The sequence below is a fragment of the Phyllopteryx taeniolatus genome, chromosome 2 (assembly GCF_024500385.1).
Source record: "Phyllopteryx taeniolatus isolate TA_2022b chromosome 2, UOR_Ptae_1.2, whole genome shotgun sequence".
NCBI classification, from domain to species: Eukaryota; Metazoa; Chordata; class Actinopteri; order Syngnathiformes; family Syngnathidae; genus Phyllopteryx; species Phyllopteryx taeniolatus.
The window spans coordinates 35,146,473-35,164,533 of NC_084503.1; the positions used below are offsets into that span (position 1 = coordinate 35,146,473).

General features: G+C 39.9%; 2 protein-coding genes across 3 annotated transcripts; both read left to right on the forward strand.

The window, feature by feature from the left end:
* The first annotated feature begins 49 nt into the window (after window positions 1–49).
* On the forward strand, window positions 50–6,346 carry vps26a (VPS26, retromer complex component A). Of its 2 annotated transcripts, none has more exons than XM_061765927.1 (9): window positions 50–210; window positions 1,633–1,782; window positions 2,031–2,106; window positions 2,442–2,598; window positions 2,701–2,865; window positions 2,953–3,059; window positions 3,264–3,365; window positions 4,779–4,888; window positions 4,962–6,346. In XM_061765927.1, exons 1-9 carry the CDS (start codon window positions 112–114, stop codon window positions 5,076–5,078), a joined length of 1,083 nt encoding a protein of 360 aa, XP_061621911.1. In that variant the 5' UTR covers window positions 50–111; the 3' UTR covers window positions 5,079–6,346. The 2 variants fall into 2 exon arrangements, with proteins under 2 accessions (XP_061621911.1, XP_061621912.1); XM_061765928.1 differs by lacking the exon at window positions 50–210 and adding an exon at window positions 308–830.
* Window positions 6,347–6,722: 376 nt separating this feature from the next.
* Window positions 6,723–16,733, forward strand: supv3l1 (SUV3-like helicase). The gene is made up of 16 exons (XM_061765924.1): window positions 6,723–7,298; window positions 8,967–9,044; window positions 9,385–9,492; window positions 9,582–9,696; window positions 10,576–10,744; window positions 10,815–10,926; window positions 11,932–12,009; window positions 12,461–12,552; window positions 12,796–12,976; window positions 13,115–13,208; window positions 13,606–13,725; window positions 13,812–13,911; window positions 14,017–14,097; window positions 14,202–14,378; window positions 14,651–14,799; window positions 16,016–16,733. The coding sequence occupies exons 1-16, from the start codon at window positions 7,028–7,030 to the stop codon at window positions 16,428–16,430; spliced, it is 2,340 nt and encodes a 779-aa protein (XP_061621908.1). The 5' UTR covers window positions 6,723–7,027; the 3' UTR covers window positions 16,431–16,733.
* The last annotated feature ends 1,328 nt before the right edge of the window (window positions 16,734–18,061 follow it).

Genomic DNA, 18,061 nt, shown 5'->3' on the forward strand with positions numbered 1-18,061 from the left:
GAGTGCTAAATTAACACACTTGAGAGATTCTGGTCCAGGATCACGTGAGGTCTCTGCCCCGCCCACAGCCACCTGACCCGCATCACGTGACCGCCAGTCTCGAGAGAGCGCATGCCGTGTCGCTCGGTCACGCGCACGCGCACGCGGACGGGCTACAACCGAGCGACGCTAAAACTGTTAGCTTCAACTGTCTGCTACACGGCCGACATGGTGAGTGGGAAAACGACCACCGGGCTTTGGCTTTTCTGCAGCCCCCCCCCCCCCCCAAAAAAGGTCTTTTATCGATAAACGTGCAGCGTGGATAAGCGCTTCCGGTGTGGCTTGAAATCGACTAGTTGGTGTTTTAAAAAAGCTGACAGGGAAGCTAGCGTTGTTGCTCGAAGCTGCTCGAGTTAGCAAAGTGCGAGGCCGTCTGTGGTGGTTTCTTGCCGTAAAGTAACTCGCTACTGCTAGTTAAGAACGAAACGAGTTCACAGAGGTTGGACTGCCCGCGAGTGTTCGCTTAATGTCACTTGTGGTGACGTTGTGAGCTGTGCAGAAGTTGGAAATGTCACTCCCGATATGTGGTTCACCGTCATTTCTTTTCCGACTTGAAATGTAGACGCATTTTTTCATGTGTGCCCTGGACCAATCCCCACTGAAGGTTATGTTCAGTGCTAGGTACACTGCAAAATCTTTGATGGACTGTTGGATGTTAGCTGGGGGAATAACCACGCCCCCTCCCACTCTTCTGAGACAGTGATTGTGGAGTCCTGACATCCTGGTGACACATTGCGTGGTTGGTGTGGAGGAGGGATGATAATGCTCCAAATAGTCTTCGTGTGGCAATGGTTCGTGTTGTTGTTTTGGCCAGAATATTGTAAATTGCTAAGAAAAGTGTGACTGTCATGGAATTAACACATTCTTAATATTCTTAATCTTTAAAAAAAAAAATGTTTTTTTATTAAATAATTATATAAATCTCTTCTACACACACACACACGTTATTCATTTGAAGTGGTTTCTGATTTTAAGGCATAGTGAAGCCAAGACATTTTTCATATGGATCAAATTTAGAACCATACTCCTTATACAACGGAACACAGTTCCCACCTCAACGCTTTTTCTCCCATGGGAAATCATGGAAATTGATTCAATTTGTTCCAGGTTCAAATTTTCACCATCAAGAACCCTTATTAACTGTACACTCACATTTAAACATTGGTAATTGTCATACAAGTGTAGAAAGAAGTTAACCACAGTTGATTTTAAAAGCTGTGCATTACCATGACCACAAGGGTTGGCACTTTGAGAATTTTACTTTCGGGGAACAAAGCGCGAGCCTCCATGAAGACCCCCTACAGATATGATTACATTTTCACTTATGGAGGTGGCACTTCCGCCTCTAGAATCCTTGAGCAGAACCAGAATTCTTTATTGGGTGACCATGTGTACTCCTAGTAGATAGATAGCTACATACAGAAACAAGACATTAATGAACAGGTGAATATGAATGTCTATTTTCTACAGCAAAAAATAGGTATTTGTTAGCTTTTTAAACTTCTAACTGATATTTCCTTGTCCCAACACCTGTGTCGGTACTCCGCTTCGTTTTTATTGTATCGTCACTACCGCCGTGTGCTGTACTTCCAGAGTTTCCTGGGGGGTTTGTTCGGGCCGGTGTGCGAGATTGATGTCCTGCTCAACGATGCCGAGAGCCGGAAGACTGCTGAACTCAAGACAGAAGATGGAAAGATGGAGAAACATTATATGTTCTATGACGGAGAGTCTGTATCTGGGAAGGTAAACTGAGCTCAACTGAGCTTTAATGTGACTTTTACTTTTTATTGATCTGTGTCTTTACAGCCAAATAAATCCTGAATGAAATGACAAATAGTTTTTAATTCCTTCAAATATTTATTGCCTTATCTGAGTGAATGCAAACTCACTTATTCAAATGTATGTGACATTTATTTATGGTGCTGCCATCCTCAGCAAGTGTCATATGTCTTACAGTCATTACACCAGCACAATAAATATTTGTCCTTCAGGTGAATCTAAATGTCAAGCAGGGAGGAAAACGACTGGAGCACCAGGGCATCCGCATTGAGTTTGTTGGACAGATCGGTGAGCATGATTTGGTGTTTTCCTTTTTGTTCACCCCGCCCCAGAATAAAAAAAGGTGCTGTCTTCTTGTCATGGCACCAGCGGGAGTGGCCTGCTAACATACAGATTGACAAACTTCAATACAAAACATGTTAGTTAGTCTTTAAATCAGGTGGGGAGTGTTTGATCAGCGCCTGCCAGGGAATTTGAAAAACAAATAAACCCGCACCGAAAGAGAGAGAGCTCAGTTTACTACTTACTATTATCAACAGCCCCAAAACATTTAACTCACAATCTATTATGATAAACATTTGAAATGGTCCATGATTGTTTGGATCTCTTCTTCTTTATTTCAGAGCTCTTCTCGGACAAAAGCAACACCCACGAGTTTGTGGATCTGGTGAAAGAGTTGGCGTTGCCGGGAGAGCTCACCCAGAATAGAAGCTACGACTTTGAGTTCATGCAGGTGGAGAAGCCCTACGAGTCGTATACTGGCGCCAACGTCAGGCTAAGGTAGTGTCATGGCACCATTTGAGTAAGCATCTGTTTTCTCTAAACTGGAAAATGAATGACGAATCAGATTATTAATGTAGCGCTTCCTTCGTGTTCATGTAGGTATTTTCTCAGGGTGACGATAGTTCGTCGATTGTCAGATCTGGTGAAGGAGTATGAGCTGATTGTCCACCAGCTGGCCACCTACCCAGACGTCAACAACTCAATCAAGATGGAGGTCGGCATAGAAGACTGCCTTCACATCGAGTTTGAATACAATAAATCCAAGTAAGATAAGCGCCACTATATTCGCTTTTTGGTTATTTAAAAAAAAAAAAAAAGCTTGAACATCTTCTGCCAATGTCTCCTTGCTAGGTACCACCTAAAGGACGTCATCGTTGGGAAGATTTACTTCCTGCTGGTCAGGATCAAGATCCAACACATGGAGCTGCAGCTCATCAAGAAGGAGATAACAGGCATAGGTTAGCATCCAAGGTTCAGGGCAAAATAAAGTATTTTTAATGCTTGCATGCCAGTTTCTTTGGTATGAAAAGTGTAACATTAATAAAGCTTCATTGTTGAAGACCTCCATATTCAACCCGACTTTTTAACAGTCACGTTGCTGTCCTGACTTCATTTTTCTGTTTTCTTTCCACTGTGTATGATGTTCTTGTTTACCCTTTCAGGTCCGAGTACGACCACAGAGACGGATACAGTGGCCAAGTATGAGATTATGGATGGAGCACCGGTTAAAGGCGAATCTATTCCCATCAGACTCTTTCTAGCAGGTAATATCAAGTCACTTTTACTTTCTTGTTCCACAAGAGATGGAAGACAAAAAAAACATATTTGGTCACCAGCTCTCAATATCTTCTGAACATCTGAAAAATACCTTAAAAGTCAAGTAAATATTTGAATGAAAACATCAGCTGATGCAAACGCAAAGATGACAGTCCAGCTCAGAGAATAGTTCTGGTCTCAGTGATCAATGAATATTGATTCACCACTCGGAAAATTTAAATAATAATTATTTAATTGGATGACTTACATTTTAACATTATTTTAATAGATATTTTAGATGGCAGTAAGTTTTTATTCAACTTAATCACATTTTATTCCAAGAATATTTTCCCAATCATTGTCTTAACACTTAAACATCAAATGTATTGTTCAAACAAACAAAAGAAAAATCTGGATGATATAATGCAAGAAACAAGCATACAGATGAATTTTTTTTTTTTTTTATTAGTGGTAAACCTCTTGGCATTAAACGTATAAGCCAAGTCAAATAAAATAATTGAGGAATATGAGCATGAGGTGTAGAGCTGTAGAGAGTGATCAGCTAACATTTTACCCTGTTCCTACAAAACAGCCTTTTACACAGAACACAGTGAAATGAGATATTAGCAACCATGACACAGTGATACGGCATCCTGCGATGGAAAAAGTGTAATGTTAGCCCAAGCATCTGGTTGTGTGATCTATAGCGACAGTTTCGTTTCAAACGCGACAGGGTGGGAGAAGCGAGCCTCAGGTGTTAACCATCACACTCTTGAATTCCCTTACACTCCAACTTCAGGCACTGATAAGGCTCTGAGCTTTTCGGGGCGACGCGTTCCTCCCATACCATGTTAGTCCTGTTTTTACAAAACAGCAACCTGGGGAAAAAAATCCAGATAAATCCTGGCTTTAAAAGGCAGGTTTCTGTCTGTTAGCTTTCTACAGTCTTCAGCGTTCAATCACGGGATTATTTCTGTGCCATTATTTCTTGTTGAGCAAGAAATCCGATGAATAGTGAGTGTCATCGCAGCGTGACTGTCTGGTTGCAACCCGACTTCATTGCAATGTCCTTTTAAACCAGCCTGAATCAACAGGGCCTTCTGCTGTTTGCACTCAGTTTTGCCAGCAATGCCTCAAGATGTAACTAACTGACAACAAACATAACGCCCTACAGTGAACCTTCACTATTAAGCCCCGACACGAAGAGGGAAGTTTTGAACCCTCATTTCATATACTTCGCAATTTTTTTTAAATCATTTTAATTTAGCAGGGTAGTTAATATCACCACTTGCTGTGGTGTATCAAATTTACCAGACATATTTTATCTTTACAGGAACTATAAGGAAGACATTAATCAGCTAATATATTTTTATGCCTGTCTTCACTATATATGAGCTTTTGCGTTTCATGTTTTTGGCCAGGGTATGACTTGACAACCACCATGCGGGACGTCAACAAGAAGTTCTCTGTACGCTACTTCCTGAATCTGGTGTTAGTGGATGAAGAAGATAGAAGATACTTTAAGCAGCAGGTAACTCATTTGTGCAAAGTTTTTACATCTGTCACAAGATCGCGGCAATGCATTTATTTGTCTGTGTCCTCAGGAGATTGTTTTGTGGAGGAAAGCCCCAGAGAAGATTAGAAAACGAAACTTCCACCAGCGTTACGAGTCTCCTGATTCCCAAACTCAGCCTGTTAATGCGGAGCAGCCGGAGATGTGAGGGCAAGCGAGGCCATGAACTGAAAACAAACGTACAGATACACACAAGCGTATTCTTCACTGCTGAGCAGACAGAGGTGTGACAGCTGCCCCACTCTCTGCCTGGGCTGTATTCATGAATACACACACGATGACATCTTCCTCACCTCAGCCTCAAGCGTAAGCGGTCCTTCTGAGGGCATACCACCACACTCTCATTTGGACACGCGCACTTTCTGCTGACATGACAAGGACAAAGAAGCCGGCCACTACGTACACCTTTGCTAACAGGATTTTTTTCCGCTTGGGTGCACACATACACTGTACTTTCTTACAATATTTGTTTGCACCCACAATGACACTTCAGCACTCTTGTTCAGCCATCTTGTCGGGGGACACTCTCTCTAGTATATTTTGTAAAAAGCTGCTCTTACTTCGGAGATGTCGCCTATGTTTGGAACTGAGAAACAAATGCTCATCGTTGATTTCTAGTCCTGTATTTTGTTTCCACATTGTAGACCTCAATGTTCTGTCTGATCACAGTTCTTTATAGATAAATTAAATTACAAGGCTTCAAAGGCATTTGATGCAGTTTTTAGTTGGTTTGTCTGGAGTTATTTCTCAGTAGCCACAGATTATGAATGTCCATTAGTAATTTGTTGGACATTTTTTATCTGCATCTGCTCATACTGTAGACATACCGGTTTGTGGGTATGATGTTTTCAGTTAAATCATTCAATGTAAAAGTTCTGCTGAAGTCTACTGTTGCAAGCACTGCTCATCACCTATAAATCCACAGCTGTGTTTCACTGTGACATTTAAATGGTTATATGATGTCAGTAAACCCATGTGATGGGATATTAGCTCATAAGCTCTGTGTTGCACTTTTTGTCATTAAAAAGGTGCTAAAATGGCCACTTTAAATCAGTTGTCATTTATATACTGTTATGTGTTTTAATTGGAATTGTTTTTGTCTCTTTCATGTGTAAATCATGACTCCACGAGTTTCATAAACACTCATGTCCACCGTTGATCTTATGTTTCTTCACTTAACAGTTGAATGTGCATTACTTATGTGCAAGAAACAGAATTATTTTTTTCTTGCTGCCAGACTCCATTTGTCTTTCTAATCATGTTGGCTGTTTGGGCTTAAAAACTGCACAGGTCAAGAAAACAAAACGTTTCTCCCTTATTTGCATGTTTCAGTTTGTGTGTATATGTTCAGTATGTACATTAAATCCTTAAACACTGAAAATGAATCCTTAATAAAGCCAATTTATATTGACAATATATTGAGTCATGTATTCTAGTTAAAGGAAAAAGGTTTAGTTTCAAAACTATAATTTATGGATCGGTAATCCTTTTGATACAATTTTATTTGGAACCATGAGATAAATACGTGTTAAGATTAACAGGGTCATTGATTCATACAAATGGGTGTACAGTATTTACACAATTGAAAACCCTAATGATATTTTAATATTACAATAGTGTTATGTAGTGTACTTGGTTGCGCGAGAAGGTCCCGCCTTCTTTTGGAGAGCGGTAATTCGATTGGCTGTGCTGAAGGTCCATTTTATTTAATATACATAAATTACTTTAGGGGACGATTCTGGATATGCCAATATATATAAACAAAGTTATGTATAACCTGTACAGTACACCAACATTTTATTTTGTAAATATCCTTTTCAGATATAGCGTTTTAATATTAGGGATATGTCGTCATAAATATTGAGGTAAGGTCATTTGCCATTTTTTTTTTGGTAACAGGCATTATTGTGGACAGCTACCCTTAGACTGGTCCTGTCCCACGTTGGCGCATAGCAGGAAGAGAAAAAGAGAAGAGACCGTCCTCTAGTCAAGTTAGCGGTGTGTTTTCACACTTTCATGGCTATGGCGACACATTAACGTCGTGTCCTGGCGCGTTCCCAGTTGGATAGTATAAACTTGAGAGGGAAAAAAAAAACAATGTCGGTGAACGTGTGTTTGTATTTAATTTCTCGCCTTCGTCACAATGTTAACACTCGAACAGCTCGCCTGGTCAGAAGTAGCCGTCATGCGGTTTCGGGCCCCGTTTCTTTGCATAGAGAGCACCCGGTGTGTACCGTGGTTAGCAGCAGGAATTGTTCTTCATCCTCTAAACCTCCGGACACGTCTCTTTTTCTCCCTCTCACGCTGAAGACGGACCTGTCTGCTGAAGGGAGTGTGGGAGCGGAGCTGACCCAGCCTCTGGATAAAAGTCAGTGAAATCGGCTGCACTCACGCTTCTCTGTGTAGAACTGGGGTGTGCGAACTTTTGTGCTCAAGGGCCACTTTTGAGTTTTAAAATAGACGGTTGTCCCAGCCATTTGTAGATGAGTTTAATAAGAATAGTTAAAATGTGCATGTAAAAGCTTCTTTTAATAAAAAAAAAAAAAATCCATTGTCATGTTTTTATTTAACATTATTTAATTCTAATTAACCAACTTAACACAATTAATAAGGTTAAATCTATATATGCAAAATTGTTTATTTTACTAATATATTTTAATAAATCAATAACAGTTCATAAAAATTGCTTATTTTACTAATGTTTTTTTTAATTTACATAACCAGTTATTTAATAGAGAAACAAATGTCCATGTAAATTTGTGTGTTGTACTAATATTTATTTATTTACAAGGAATAGACTCAATATTTTTTTTTGTTTGTAAAATAGTTTATTTAATTAATATTATGTAAATATAATATTTATTATCCCTCCATCCATCCATTTTCTGAGCCGCTTTTCCTCACTCGGGTCGCGGGCGTGCTGGAGCCTATCCCAGCTATCATCGGGTAGGAGGGGGGGTACACCCTGAACTGATTGCCAGCCAATCGCAGGGCACATACAAACAAACAACCAGTCGCACTCACAGTCACACCTACGGGCAATTTAGAGTCTTCAATTAACCTACCATGCATGTTTTTGGGATGTGGGAGGAAACCGGAGTGCACGGAGAAAACCCACGCAGGCACGGGGAGAACATGCAAACTCCACACAGGCGGGGCCGGGGATGGAACCCAGGTCCTCAGAACTGTGAGGCTGACGCTCTAACCAGTCGCCCACCGTGCCGCACTTATTATTTAATGGAAAAAAAACAAAAAACGTGAAATGTATATGTAAAATTGTTTATTCAACTAATGTAGTTTTGTTAAATACTGTCATAATAATATTATCTTTAAAGTTTGCATGGAAAATAATTTTATTTATTTTTGTATTTGTTTTAAAAAAATATATATTTTCATTGATTTTAAAAAAAATTGACATTAAATAAACCAATTATTTAGTAAAAATGTGAAAATGTATCTGTGAAATTAATTTAAAAACAATTTTTAAAAAGTATTTACAATAAATGTAACAATTTGTTAAATGTTTTTGTCCATCCATCCATTTCCCATACCGCTTATCCTCACTAGGGTTGCGGGTGTGCTGGAGCCTATCCCAGCTGAGTCTGGGCGAGAGGTGGGATACACCCTGAACTGGTCGCCAGCCAATTGCAAGGCACATAGAAACAGATAACCATTCGCATTCACAGTCATACCTACGGGCAATTTAGAGTTTTCCATTAACCTACCATGCATGTTTTTGGGATGTGGGAGGAAACCGGAGTGCCCGGAGAAAACCCACGCAGGCACAGGGAGAACATGCAAACACCACACAGGAGAAGCTGAGGCAGATGTGCTAACAAGTCGCCCACTGTGCCACCTAAGTGTTTTTGTGAATTGTTTCATTTTACTAATGTTTTTTATTTTATTTACAATGAATAGATTAACCATTCATTTTAGGAAAACATTTCATTTCTTTGTAAGATTATTTTATTTGCCGCTGTTGAATGACATTGCTTCAAATGTTAAATTGTGTTTGCTCTCTGTGTCCTTTTTTTAGGTGAGCTTTTAAAAATTGCAAACCGGTTTTACAAGAGGAAAGAGATGCAGAAGCTGGCTGCAGATAACGGACTGGATGGTGAGAATAATAGTAATAAAAAATGACCACTTCATCAAATTTGAATTTTCATTTTATTCAACTGTCAAAATATTACACTCACCGGGAGAGGAAAATGAGAACCTCCCCTAAAGTGTCAGACTTAGTTTACTCAATAGAATGCAGTTGTGTGACATTAATCTGTAGTCAAATTTTGACTTTTGTTCCAAGCATTAATTTTGCTTATTTATCAATACAAACTTCATATTCAAATAATGCCAATACAGTTATTTACAGTGAAAGCGAAAGACCATATCGCACTACTTGTTGTTAAAAGTGTGCACGCTTAGCTCTCATAGTATATGTTTCTGTGTCTATGCAGCACGACTCTTCCACCAGGCCTTTATTAACTTCAGGAAATATATCCTAGAGGTGCCATCACTCCCTGCTGATCTGCACATCATTCTCAGTGACATTTGTTGCGGAGCAGGTTTGTCCCCCAAAAATGTAAATCTAGAAAATGGATGGATGGAATGAGAAGTTCTACTACAATCTTTTTGTGTTTCTGTTGACGTCAAGGTCACATAGATGACATCTACCCATATTTCATGCGACACGCCAAGCAGATCTTTCCCATGCTTGACTGTATGGACGACCTGAGGAAGATCTCTGACCTCAGAGTTCCTGCTAACTGGTAACTGGACCATATACACAGTCAAGGCCAAAATGATTAATATCCTTGTGAAATGTTGAGTTAAAGGGAATTTGTATTTCTTGCTTGGGTGTCTTCTGGTTGGAAATGTCAAATGAAAGTGGCAGAAGAATGTTTGACATTGTGTTGTATTATTGAAAATATTATCCACACTGGTCCCTTGATAGGAGTTTAATAAATTTTTTGGCCAACACTTGTATCTAAAAATCCTCTTTTCCCATTGAAATGGATAAAACTGCCATTAATCTGTTCCAACCTTCACCCCCCCCCCCCCCCCCCCCAAAAAGACATTGTTTTAATGTGTATTTTAATGAGGGATAATATATATTATAAAGTATAATATATAATATTGTACTTTATCAAAACATAGTTCGGTTTCCTTCCACATTCCAAAAACAGGCATGTCAGTTTAGTTGAAGACATATCTGTGTGCGAGTGCGAATGGTTGTTCGTCTGGTACAGGCCAGGTGTACCCCGTCAGCTGGGATAGGCTCCAGCTCACCTGCAACCCTAGTGAGGACGAGTGCTATAAAAAATGGACGCATGGCATGGAGTGACCAACCAACAAAAAATCTCCAGCCACAACGCAATGGCTTTTGAACAAAATCTGTCCACATGAAAACACATTTCTCTGCTCTCAAGTCCTATTTAGCCAGTCAGAAAGCAGAAGAAGCAACGGCACCAACATTGGTAGTACATTCTGACCATCAAAATTATAAAAAGTAAAATCTTAAAATATTTCACTTTGTCTTGTGGGAATCTTTTTATTAGTTTCACTTTTTGAATTGAATGACTGAAATAATTAAAGATTTTCACAATATTGTAATATGTTGCAATGAGCCGTATGTGTGTGTTCTTTAGGTACCCGGAGGCCCGCGCCATCCAGAGGAAGGTGATCTTCCATGCCGGCCCCACCAACAGCGGCAAAACCTACAACGCCATCCAACGCTACCTGGCGGCAAAGTCGGGGGTCTACTGCGGACCCCTCAAACTTCTCGCCCACGAAATCTTTGAAAAGACCAACCAAGCTGTACGCACATTTCTCTGTCCCTCAAATTCATGTATTGAGACTGCTCTCAATATGTGTTGTCTATTTTCAGGATGTACCATGTGACTTGGTTACTGGCGAGGAAAGGACGTTTGTGGACGCGGAGGGTCGAGCGTCTGGTCATGTGGCCTGCACCATCGAGATGTGCAGCGTCACAACACCATGTGAGTGTTTGTGCACAGCAGCACATTATACATGGAAAGACACTTGTATTATATGCACATTCAATTGCACTGCTAGAGACCACATCTGTGGTCATTTCTAAATGCATAGAATTGTTGGTCACAAAAGCTTTGCTTTTAAGGCAATATTCTTCCCTCCAAAATTGGATTTTTTTATATAAATTTATAAAAACAATCCCAACTACTGTGCTGAATTGACGACGGACGTCCATCTTGGTAAATGACATGAGGTTCACGATGACGTGCACGTCTCACGGCTGTTCTGATTAAATGTCATGCACATCATGTATACACCCAATTGGAATAGATCGTCACATGTCAATCAACAGTTCACCAGTGCACTATCTTCAATAGGAATGTTTCAGTCAGAATTACAAAAAAGTAAAGCTATTACTGTGTGGTTGGTCCACTGAATATGATCCCTTCACCTGTCAATCAAATATATGTTTGCTGTAGTCAACTACTGGCTGAATAACGTGCGGCACTGAGGTTATGCTTAATATACAGTTAATATTCCCGTTTTGTGTTAATTGGGGACTAACACATAACAACTCGGCGAGGCACTGACGTTTTAAACGACTTTGCCGCGTTGGAGCGAGCTGTTTAGCTCCTTAACTCGCTAGCTCGCGGCTGGGCTAGCGAACACAACAAGTGTTTGCTAAGTGTCTCGATTGTGTAAATCTACACGCTGCATATGGAGCAAGGCTATGGAGTATTGGATGGAGCCAAAACCGGCATGAGTGTACCGGTCTGCTGGCGTTCCATGAGCCCACTAGCAGCTAATGACACAGCTGCTCAACTCTGTCGGCTCACTGTGGGAGTCAGTTTTTTCGAGACCGGAAAAACTGCAGTTGTCCATTTTATTTATGTTACAATTAATTACAAGTAATTATCGTGACAGGCCTCGTCGCATCAAATGTAAGTTTAGCCACATGGTCAAAAGTTGTCTAATTTTTTCAAGTGACTGTGTTTACCAATGTTTTGTAGATGAAGTGGCTGTGATCGATGAAATTCAAATGATCAGAGATCCCTCACGAGGCTGGGCCTGGACCAGAGCTCTGCTGGGTTGGTCACTCACACAAGCACGAAAACACACAAGCATGAAAACACGCACACAAAAACGCGCATGACAACACATATGCACGAAGACACGCACGAATACACACATGCATAAAAAGACACAAACACCCTTGAACTACCATGGACATTAATTCAGTTAACAAAATTACACATACACGCAAGAAAACACACATGCACAAAAACACGTGTACACACATACACAAACATGTATGCATGAAAACACACACAAAGACATGAAAACTAAACTTAGCATTCATTCACTTTACAAAATGTCCATATCACTGCTTAAATTCGCCGTCAGTGTGTTCATTTTTATTATTCAGTACTTTAACACTGTTCTGTGGTAATTGTTCCCCCCAGGGTCCCACATTTAATTAAACAGGTGACTCTGTGTGTGTGTGCGTGTGTGTGTGTGTGTGCGTGCGCGCGTGTGCAGGTCTCTGTGCGGAGGAGATTCATGTGTGTGGTGAACCTGCAGCCATTGACTTCGTCAGAGAGCTGATGTATAGCACTGGAGAGGAGGTTGAGGTGAATTACATTATACTGCATCTATGACATCTATACGGTATACACTATACATTCACTTGACACGTTCAAAATCTAACGAGGAAAAAAGAAAAGACAATAATGCTCAGTTTGTGAATTATTTTTGTTTTAGTTTACACTGTGTAGAGCTGCACTACATTACACGCTGTTAAAACACGTTTTGATACATCACTTGGATTAATTAGTTGGATTAGCAGGTAATCAAGTGTCTCTTCCTTTTCCCAGGTCCATACCTACCAACGTCTAACTCCGTTCTCCATCCTGGATAGCGCTGTGGAGTCTCTAGACAACCTGAGAGCAGGGGATTGCATCGTGTGCTTCAGTAAAAATGACATCTACTCCATAAGCAGGCAGATTGAAGCCAGGGGGCTTGAATGTGCTGTCATTTATGGAAGTTTACCTCCAGGTGTGCATGTGTGTGGTGGATTTAGAGGAATGTGCATCATGTCCCTTGTTCTCTTTACACCAGAGTGCACGGACAAGAAAAATCATGTCTAGTTAAAAGTTAGAAAACATTTTTGCTCAGATTAAACCTGTTTTCCAGGCACCAAACTCTCTCAGGCCAAGAAGTTCAACGACCCCGATGACCCCTGCACAATCTTGGTAGCAACAGATGCTATTGGGATGGGCCTTAATTTGTAAGTGCCAGCCTACACGCACACTCAACAGCCAGTGTTGGGTTCAATGATCTATCCATTGGCATCGAATACAAGATTTATCAAATATTCTACCTTAATGATCAGTTTTGATTGACACTGTCAGAGGTATTCATTTACAGTAACAATACGTTTTTGAGCCACACTGCATTAATTTCACCTTCCCCCTAAATTGGTTAATTAAAATGTATGTACAGTGCATATGAAGTGCAATAATGGACTGCCCCATATGGCAAAACTGGAACTAAACAAGGATTTATACCTGTATTCATCTGAAAGATAGGCTTTTTCGCTATTCATTTCTGCACTTGTTAAAAATGACAAAAATTGAGTTAGCCCACTCTAGATCTCTGTGGCTCACTTGTCTTCTTTCTTCCAGGAGCATAAAACGTATCATCTTCAACAGTCTAGTGAAGCCGAATGTCAACGAAAAAGGGGAGAAGCAGATGGAGACCATCAGCACGTCGCAGGCTCTCCAAATCGCCGGGCGAGCCGGAAGGTCATTCTCATTTTTTTTCTTTTTCTTTTTTATAAATTTTTTATAAAAGACTACACCTACATTCCCTGCATTGCCCTCTCCTGCAGGTTCTCTTCCAAGTTCAAAGAGGGAGAGGTAACCACCATGCACAGAGATGATCTTCCAGTCCTAAAGGATATACTAAATCACACTGTGGAGCCCATTGAGGTGATCACGCCTTCAATTGTCATATACAATGTAGAGATGATCAGTGTTTTTATTTTAATCTCCACAAGGAAGTGACGATAAGATTCTTTTGTTGTTTCTTTTCAGACTGCAGGTCTTCATCCCACTGCAGAGCAGATTGAGATGTTTGCTTATCATCTACCCGATGCTACTCTCTCTAACCTCATTGTAAGTGACAGCAGGAAGTGGACAAAAAGCCAGATTGGAATTTATTTGTATTTTTTGATGGTCTGATTTTTGTAATAAATATATATATATATATTTTTTAACAGGACATTTTTGTCAGCCTCTCCCAGGTGGACGGCCTCTATTTTGTCTGCAACATCGATGACTTTAAGTTCCTGGCTGACATGATTCAGCACATCCCGCTCAACCTGAGGTCACGCTACGTTTTCTGCACGGCTCCCATCAATAAGAAGCAGCCTTTTGTATGCACATCTTTCTTAAAGGTAAGAATGGGCAATGGACTGCTTGTTTATGATGTTTTATTCTAGTTTGAAGCTGAATACAGCAAAATGAGGAATGAGACATTGCCTTGTAAAACTAAAATCTGTGATGCTGCTGTGCTCCTTAAGCACCATCTGTCCAAAGCATAGTCAGTAACATGATTACATACACACACACACAAATCCATTTAAAAAAAAATTTGAATAAATCATTTGAAAACTTTTCATGCAATGTCACATATGTGAACTGATTCTACTACTTGTTTCTCTTTCAGTTCGCCCGTCAGTTCAGCCGAGACGAACCCTTGACCTTTGACTGGGTCTGTCGGCATGTCAACTGGCCTCTGGCCCCGCCCAAAAACATAAAAGACCTGGTTCACCTGGAGGCTGTTCACGACGTGTTGGATCTTTACCTCTGGTTAAGGTAATTTTGTGACAGATGGAATTATGGTTTGGCAGCTGCCAAATGATCATCAGCATCAGTGACGTTTTAAGATTAAAAAAGTACTTGAATCTGTATGAAATTCTAACTATACAAGTTGTGGTTGTACGATTTCTTGTGTAATATATACATTTCTTGAATTTTGTTTTCATTAGCTTTAAGAGCAAATCAAAAATTAGAAAAAAAAATCAGTAACTATTTAAATGCAGTTGTGCCTTGAAATACAAGTGATTCGACTTATGTTTTTCAACCTACGAGCCATTGTTTGGTCGATGTATTTATTTTATTTATTTTTGCTTTGACTTCCGAGCGCAGACTTGAGAGATGAGCGCTGTTTGGTGGCAGTGAACTCATCTCAACTGACTTCACAATAAGCAGCACTTTGGCAAATACTGTAGTCTTCAATTCTTCAAAAAAGAAGCTTCAAACTCTTTGTCACTGCCAGTTAAAGTTTATTGTCAAACTAAAAATAAAATAGGTATATAATTTTCTATTGTATTTAAAACGACCACAGTCTTTTAGTCCACTAGCTTAATGCTAAATAGCATCTATGTTGTGGTGCTATATCCCTTCATCCTCGGCATAGAACGACTTAATATTAGTGCTGTACTGATGAGCGAAGTCTCAAATTCACAATGAACAGTATATCTATGTCAGTCTTATACTGCCCCCAGATGGTCAAGGCAAGCACACCAGAAAAAACACCACACTACTATTCAATTGATGCAGGGTGAGAAATAGTGTAATTCTTTTTAATTCTATTTAATTATGTCATTACTGTATATTTTATGGAGTGCTATTTTTCTTCACTAAAATACAGACTACACCAGTTTTTTTTTTTTAGAACAGAATAATGGTCATGAAATGAAGTAAACTCGTATTTCAATGCACCACTGTGTTGTAATATTCTATACATTCCTATAGTATAATTTGTTTTATTGTGGTAAAAATGAATTATTTTACAACATGAGAAGTCTCCACACTTTATCTGAAAGATTGTTTACTGTTTTCTTGATGGATCAAAGGGTGTTGTCTATTTGAGAGGCATTTATTTTTCCTAAATGGATGACACGCACTAATTGGGGCTCTATTTGAGGAGCTATTACATTATTATTGCTATGATTGTACTCTTACTATATTCTTATAGTTGGCTATATTTCCTTCACTACGCTAACCCTTCATGTTGTTTCTTGTCTAGTTACCGTTTCTTGGACATGTTCCCTGACACTGCCTTTGTGCGAGAAATCCAACGGGAACTGGACGCCACCATCCAAGAGGGCGTACGAAATATCACGCGTCTCATCCGAGCCACAGACCCGGCCATCACCGGCCCACTCCAGGCGCAGAGAAACCGGGTCCAAACTGGTGCCTCTGATAGCCACTCGTCAGGAGTCAGAAGAAGTCTGAGCACTTCAAAAGGCTTGAAACAGACCGTGGACAGCTCGCTAGCTAACCGCCTGGTGCGAGACGGACTTTTGACGTCCGAGATCCTGCAGCAGCTGCAGAAGGAGTGGTCTAAAGAACAGAAGAAGGAGTCCAGCAATCAGAGCGCACTGGATATTAAATATCACAGTAACAGCAACAAAGACAACAAGAGGAAAAAGAGGAAATGAATCATCATTTAAGAAGAAACTGGTGAACCGTGGTGGACCATACACCTCACAATGTGTATCATGCAATTTACCCCTAAAATCTAAAATGTTATGTTTAAGGTAATACAGTACTTAGAATAAAGTCACTTAATTGATAAAGGTCTTGTTTTGTATGCAAAGGTATAGATTTAAAATCTTACATTTTCAGTTTCACTTTGCCTATAGGTCAAAGGTGCACAACCTTTTACCAGTTTCAGTTCTCTGAGAGCGAAACTAAATTTGAGAAAAATCTTGCAGTAATCCAATAAATGTTTATTATATACAGTGGTGCTTTGATATACAAATGAACCTGACTTCCCAGTTTTTCGAGATAGGAGCTGTCGTAAGGCATTTTTATTTTTATTTTTTTGTTTTTACTATCATGCGGCGGCACGGTGGGCGACTTGTTAGCATATCTACCTCACAGTTCTGAGGACCCGGGTTCATATCCGGCGTCGCCTGTGTGGAGTTTGTATGGTATTCCCCGTGCCCGTGTGGGTTTTCTCTGGGTCCTCCGGTTTCCTCCCACATCCCCAAAGCATGCATAGTAGGTTAATTGAGGACTCTAAATTGCCCGTAAGTGTGAATGTGAGTGCAAATGGTTTGTTTATATGTGCCTTGCAATTGAGTGGGGACAAGTTCAGTGATAGGCTCCAGAACGCTCGCAACCCTAGTGAAGATACGCTGTATGGAAAATGAATGAATCACTAGCATGCAAAAATTTTAGATTTGAGCGTTGTATGGTGGCAGGGAACCAAACTCACTTCACAATGCGCAACAGTTTGGCAAAGTAAACTTAAAAAAAGAGGCTTCCACCACTCCCATTTGAAGTTTATGGTAAAAACAAATTACGTTTATTTAAAACAGGGGTGTCAAACTCAAATTCACGGTGGGCCAAAATAAAAAATTGGGACAACGTCGTGGGCCAAACTCAAAATTTAATGAAAAATCACTGCAATGTGCATGTTTCCCTTCTCTGCAGAAATGTAGCGTTAAAGTTTATCATCTGACAACAAACTTACATTTTGCTTAAACACTGAATCTGGAATAAAGAAACTTTATTATTATAAACAAGAAATCAAATTTGCGTTAAAAGGCATCAGTGGTATCTGTTTGTCGTTTTGCATTTAAATAGATAACATGAATTATTCTCCCTCTCCATCTTCTATTTATTTATCTCCAACTAACTTTCTTTTTGATGTAAATATTTTTTCAAAGACCAACAACAAAACAACCCAAAAAAATAAGAATGTTCTTCAATAAAAATCTAAACTTCAAACTATTAACAGTCCATGCCTAGGAGTTGATAAAGGGCATTAAAAAATGTTTCAATTGAATTAGGTTATATTCTTTTTTTACAGCCACGTTGCTCTGCACACGACAAACAGGTCCTTCTTTTACTTTAGTGAATAATCTGCCTCCCACCTGTCTTGGAAGTTAGCTGTTTTCCATCTTTCGTTTGGCCATTTTTGGGAAGGGGAAGTGTAAATTTGCTCGAGGAGACTGGTAGCATAGTTGCTAATGACTGCAACAGAAAGCGAAGGGGTGCTCGCTGGTCTAGACTGATGGACCAACACACTAGCAAAGCATTCTGGGATTTGTAATATTAGTGG

Bases quoted from the DNA above. Each gene is read 5' to 3' on its own strand.
- vps26a (XM_061765927.1), top strand. From the start codon at position 112: ATGCCGTGTCGCTCGGTCACGCGCACGCGCACGCGGACGGGCTACAAC. The intron at 211-1,632 runs GTGAGTGGGAAA...CTGTACTTCCAG, and splicing joins TCTGCTACACGGCCGACATG to AGTTTCCTGGGGGGTTTGTT. The intron at 3,366-4,778 runs GTAATATCAAGT...GTTTTTGGCCAG, and splicing joins CATCAGACTCTTTCTAGCAG to GGTATGACTTGACAACCACC.
- supv3l1 (XM_061765924.1), top strand. From the start codon at position 7,028: ATGTCGGTGAACGTGTGTTTGTATTTAATTTCTCGCCTTCGTCACAAT. The intron at 9,493-9,581 runs GTTTGTCCCCCA...GTTGACGTCAAG, and splicing joins TGACATTTGTTGCGGAGCAG to GTCACATAGATGACATCTAC. The intron at 12,010-12,460 runs GTTGGTCACTCA...GCGCGTGTGCAG, and splicing joins CTGGACCAGAGCTCTGCTGG to GTCTCTGTGCGGAGGAGATT.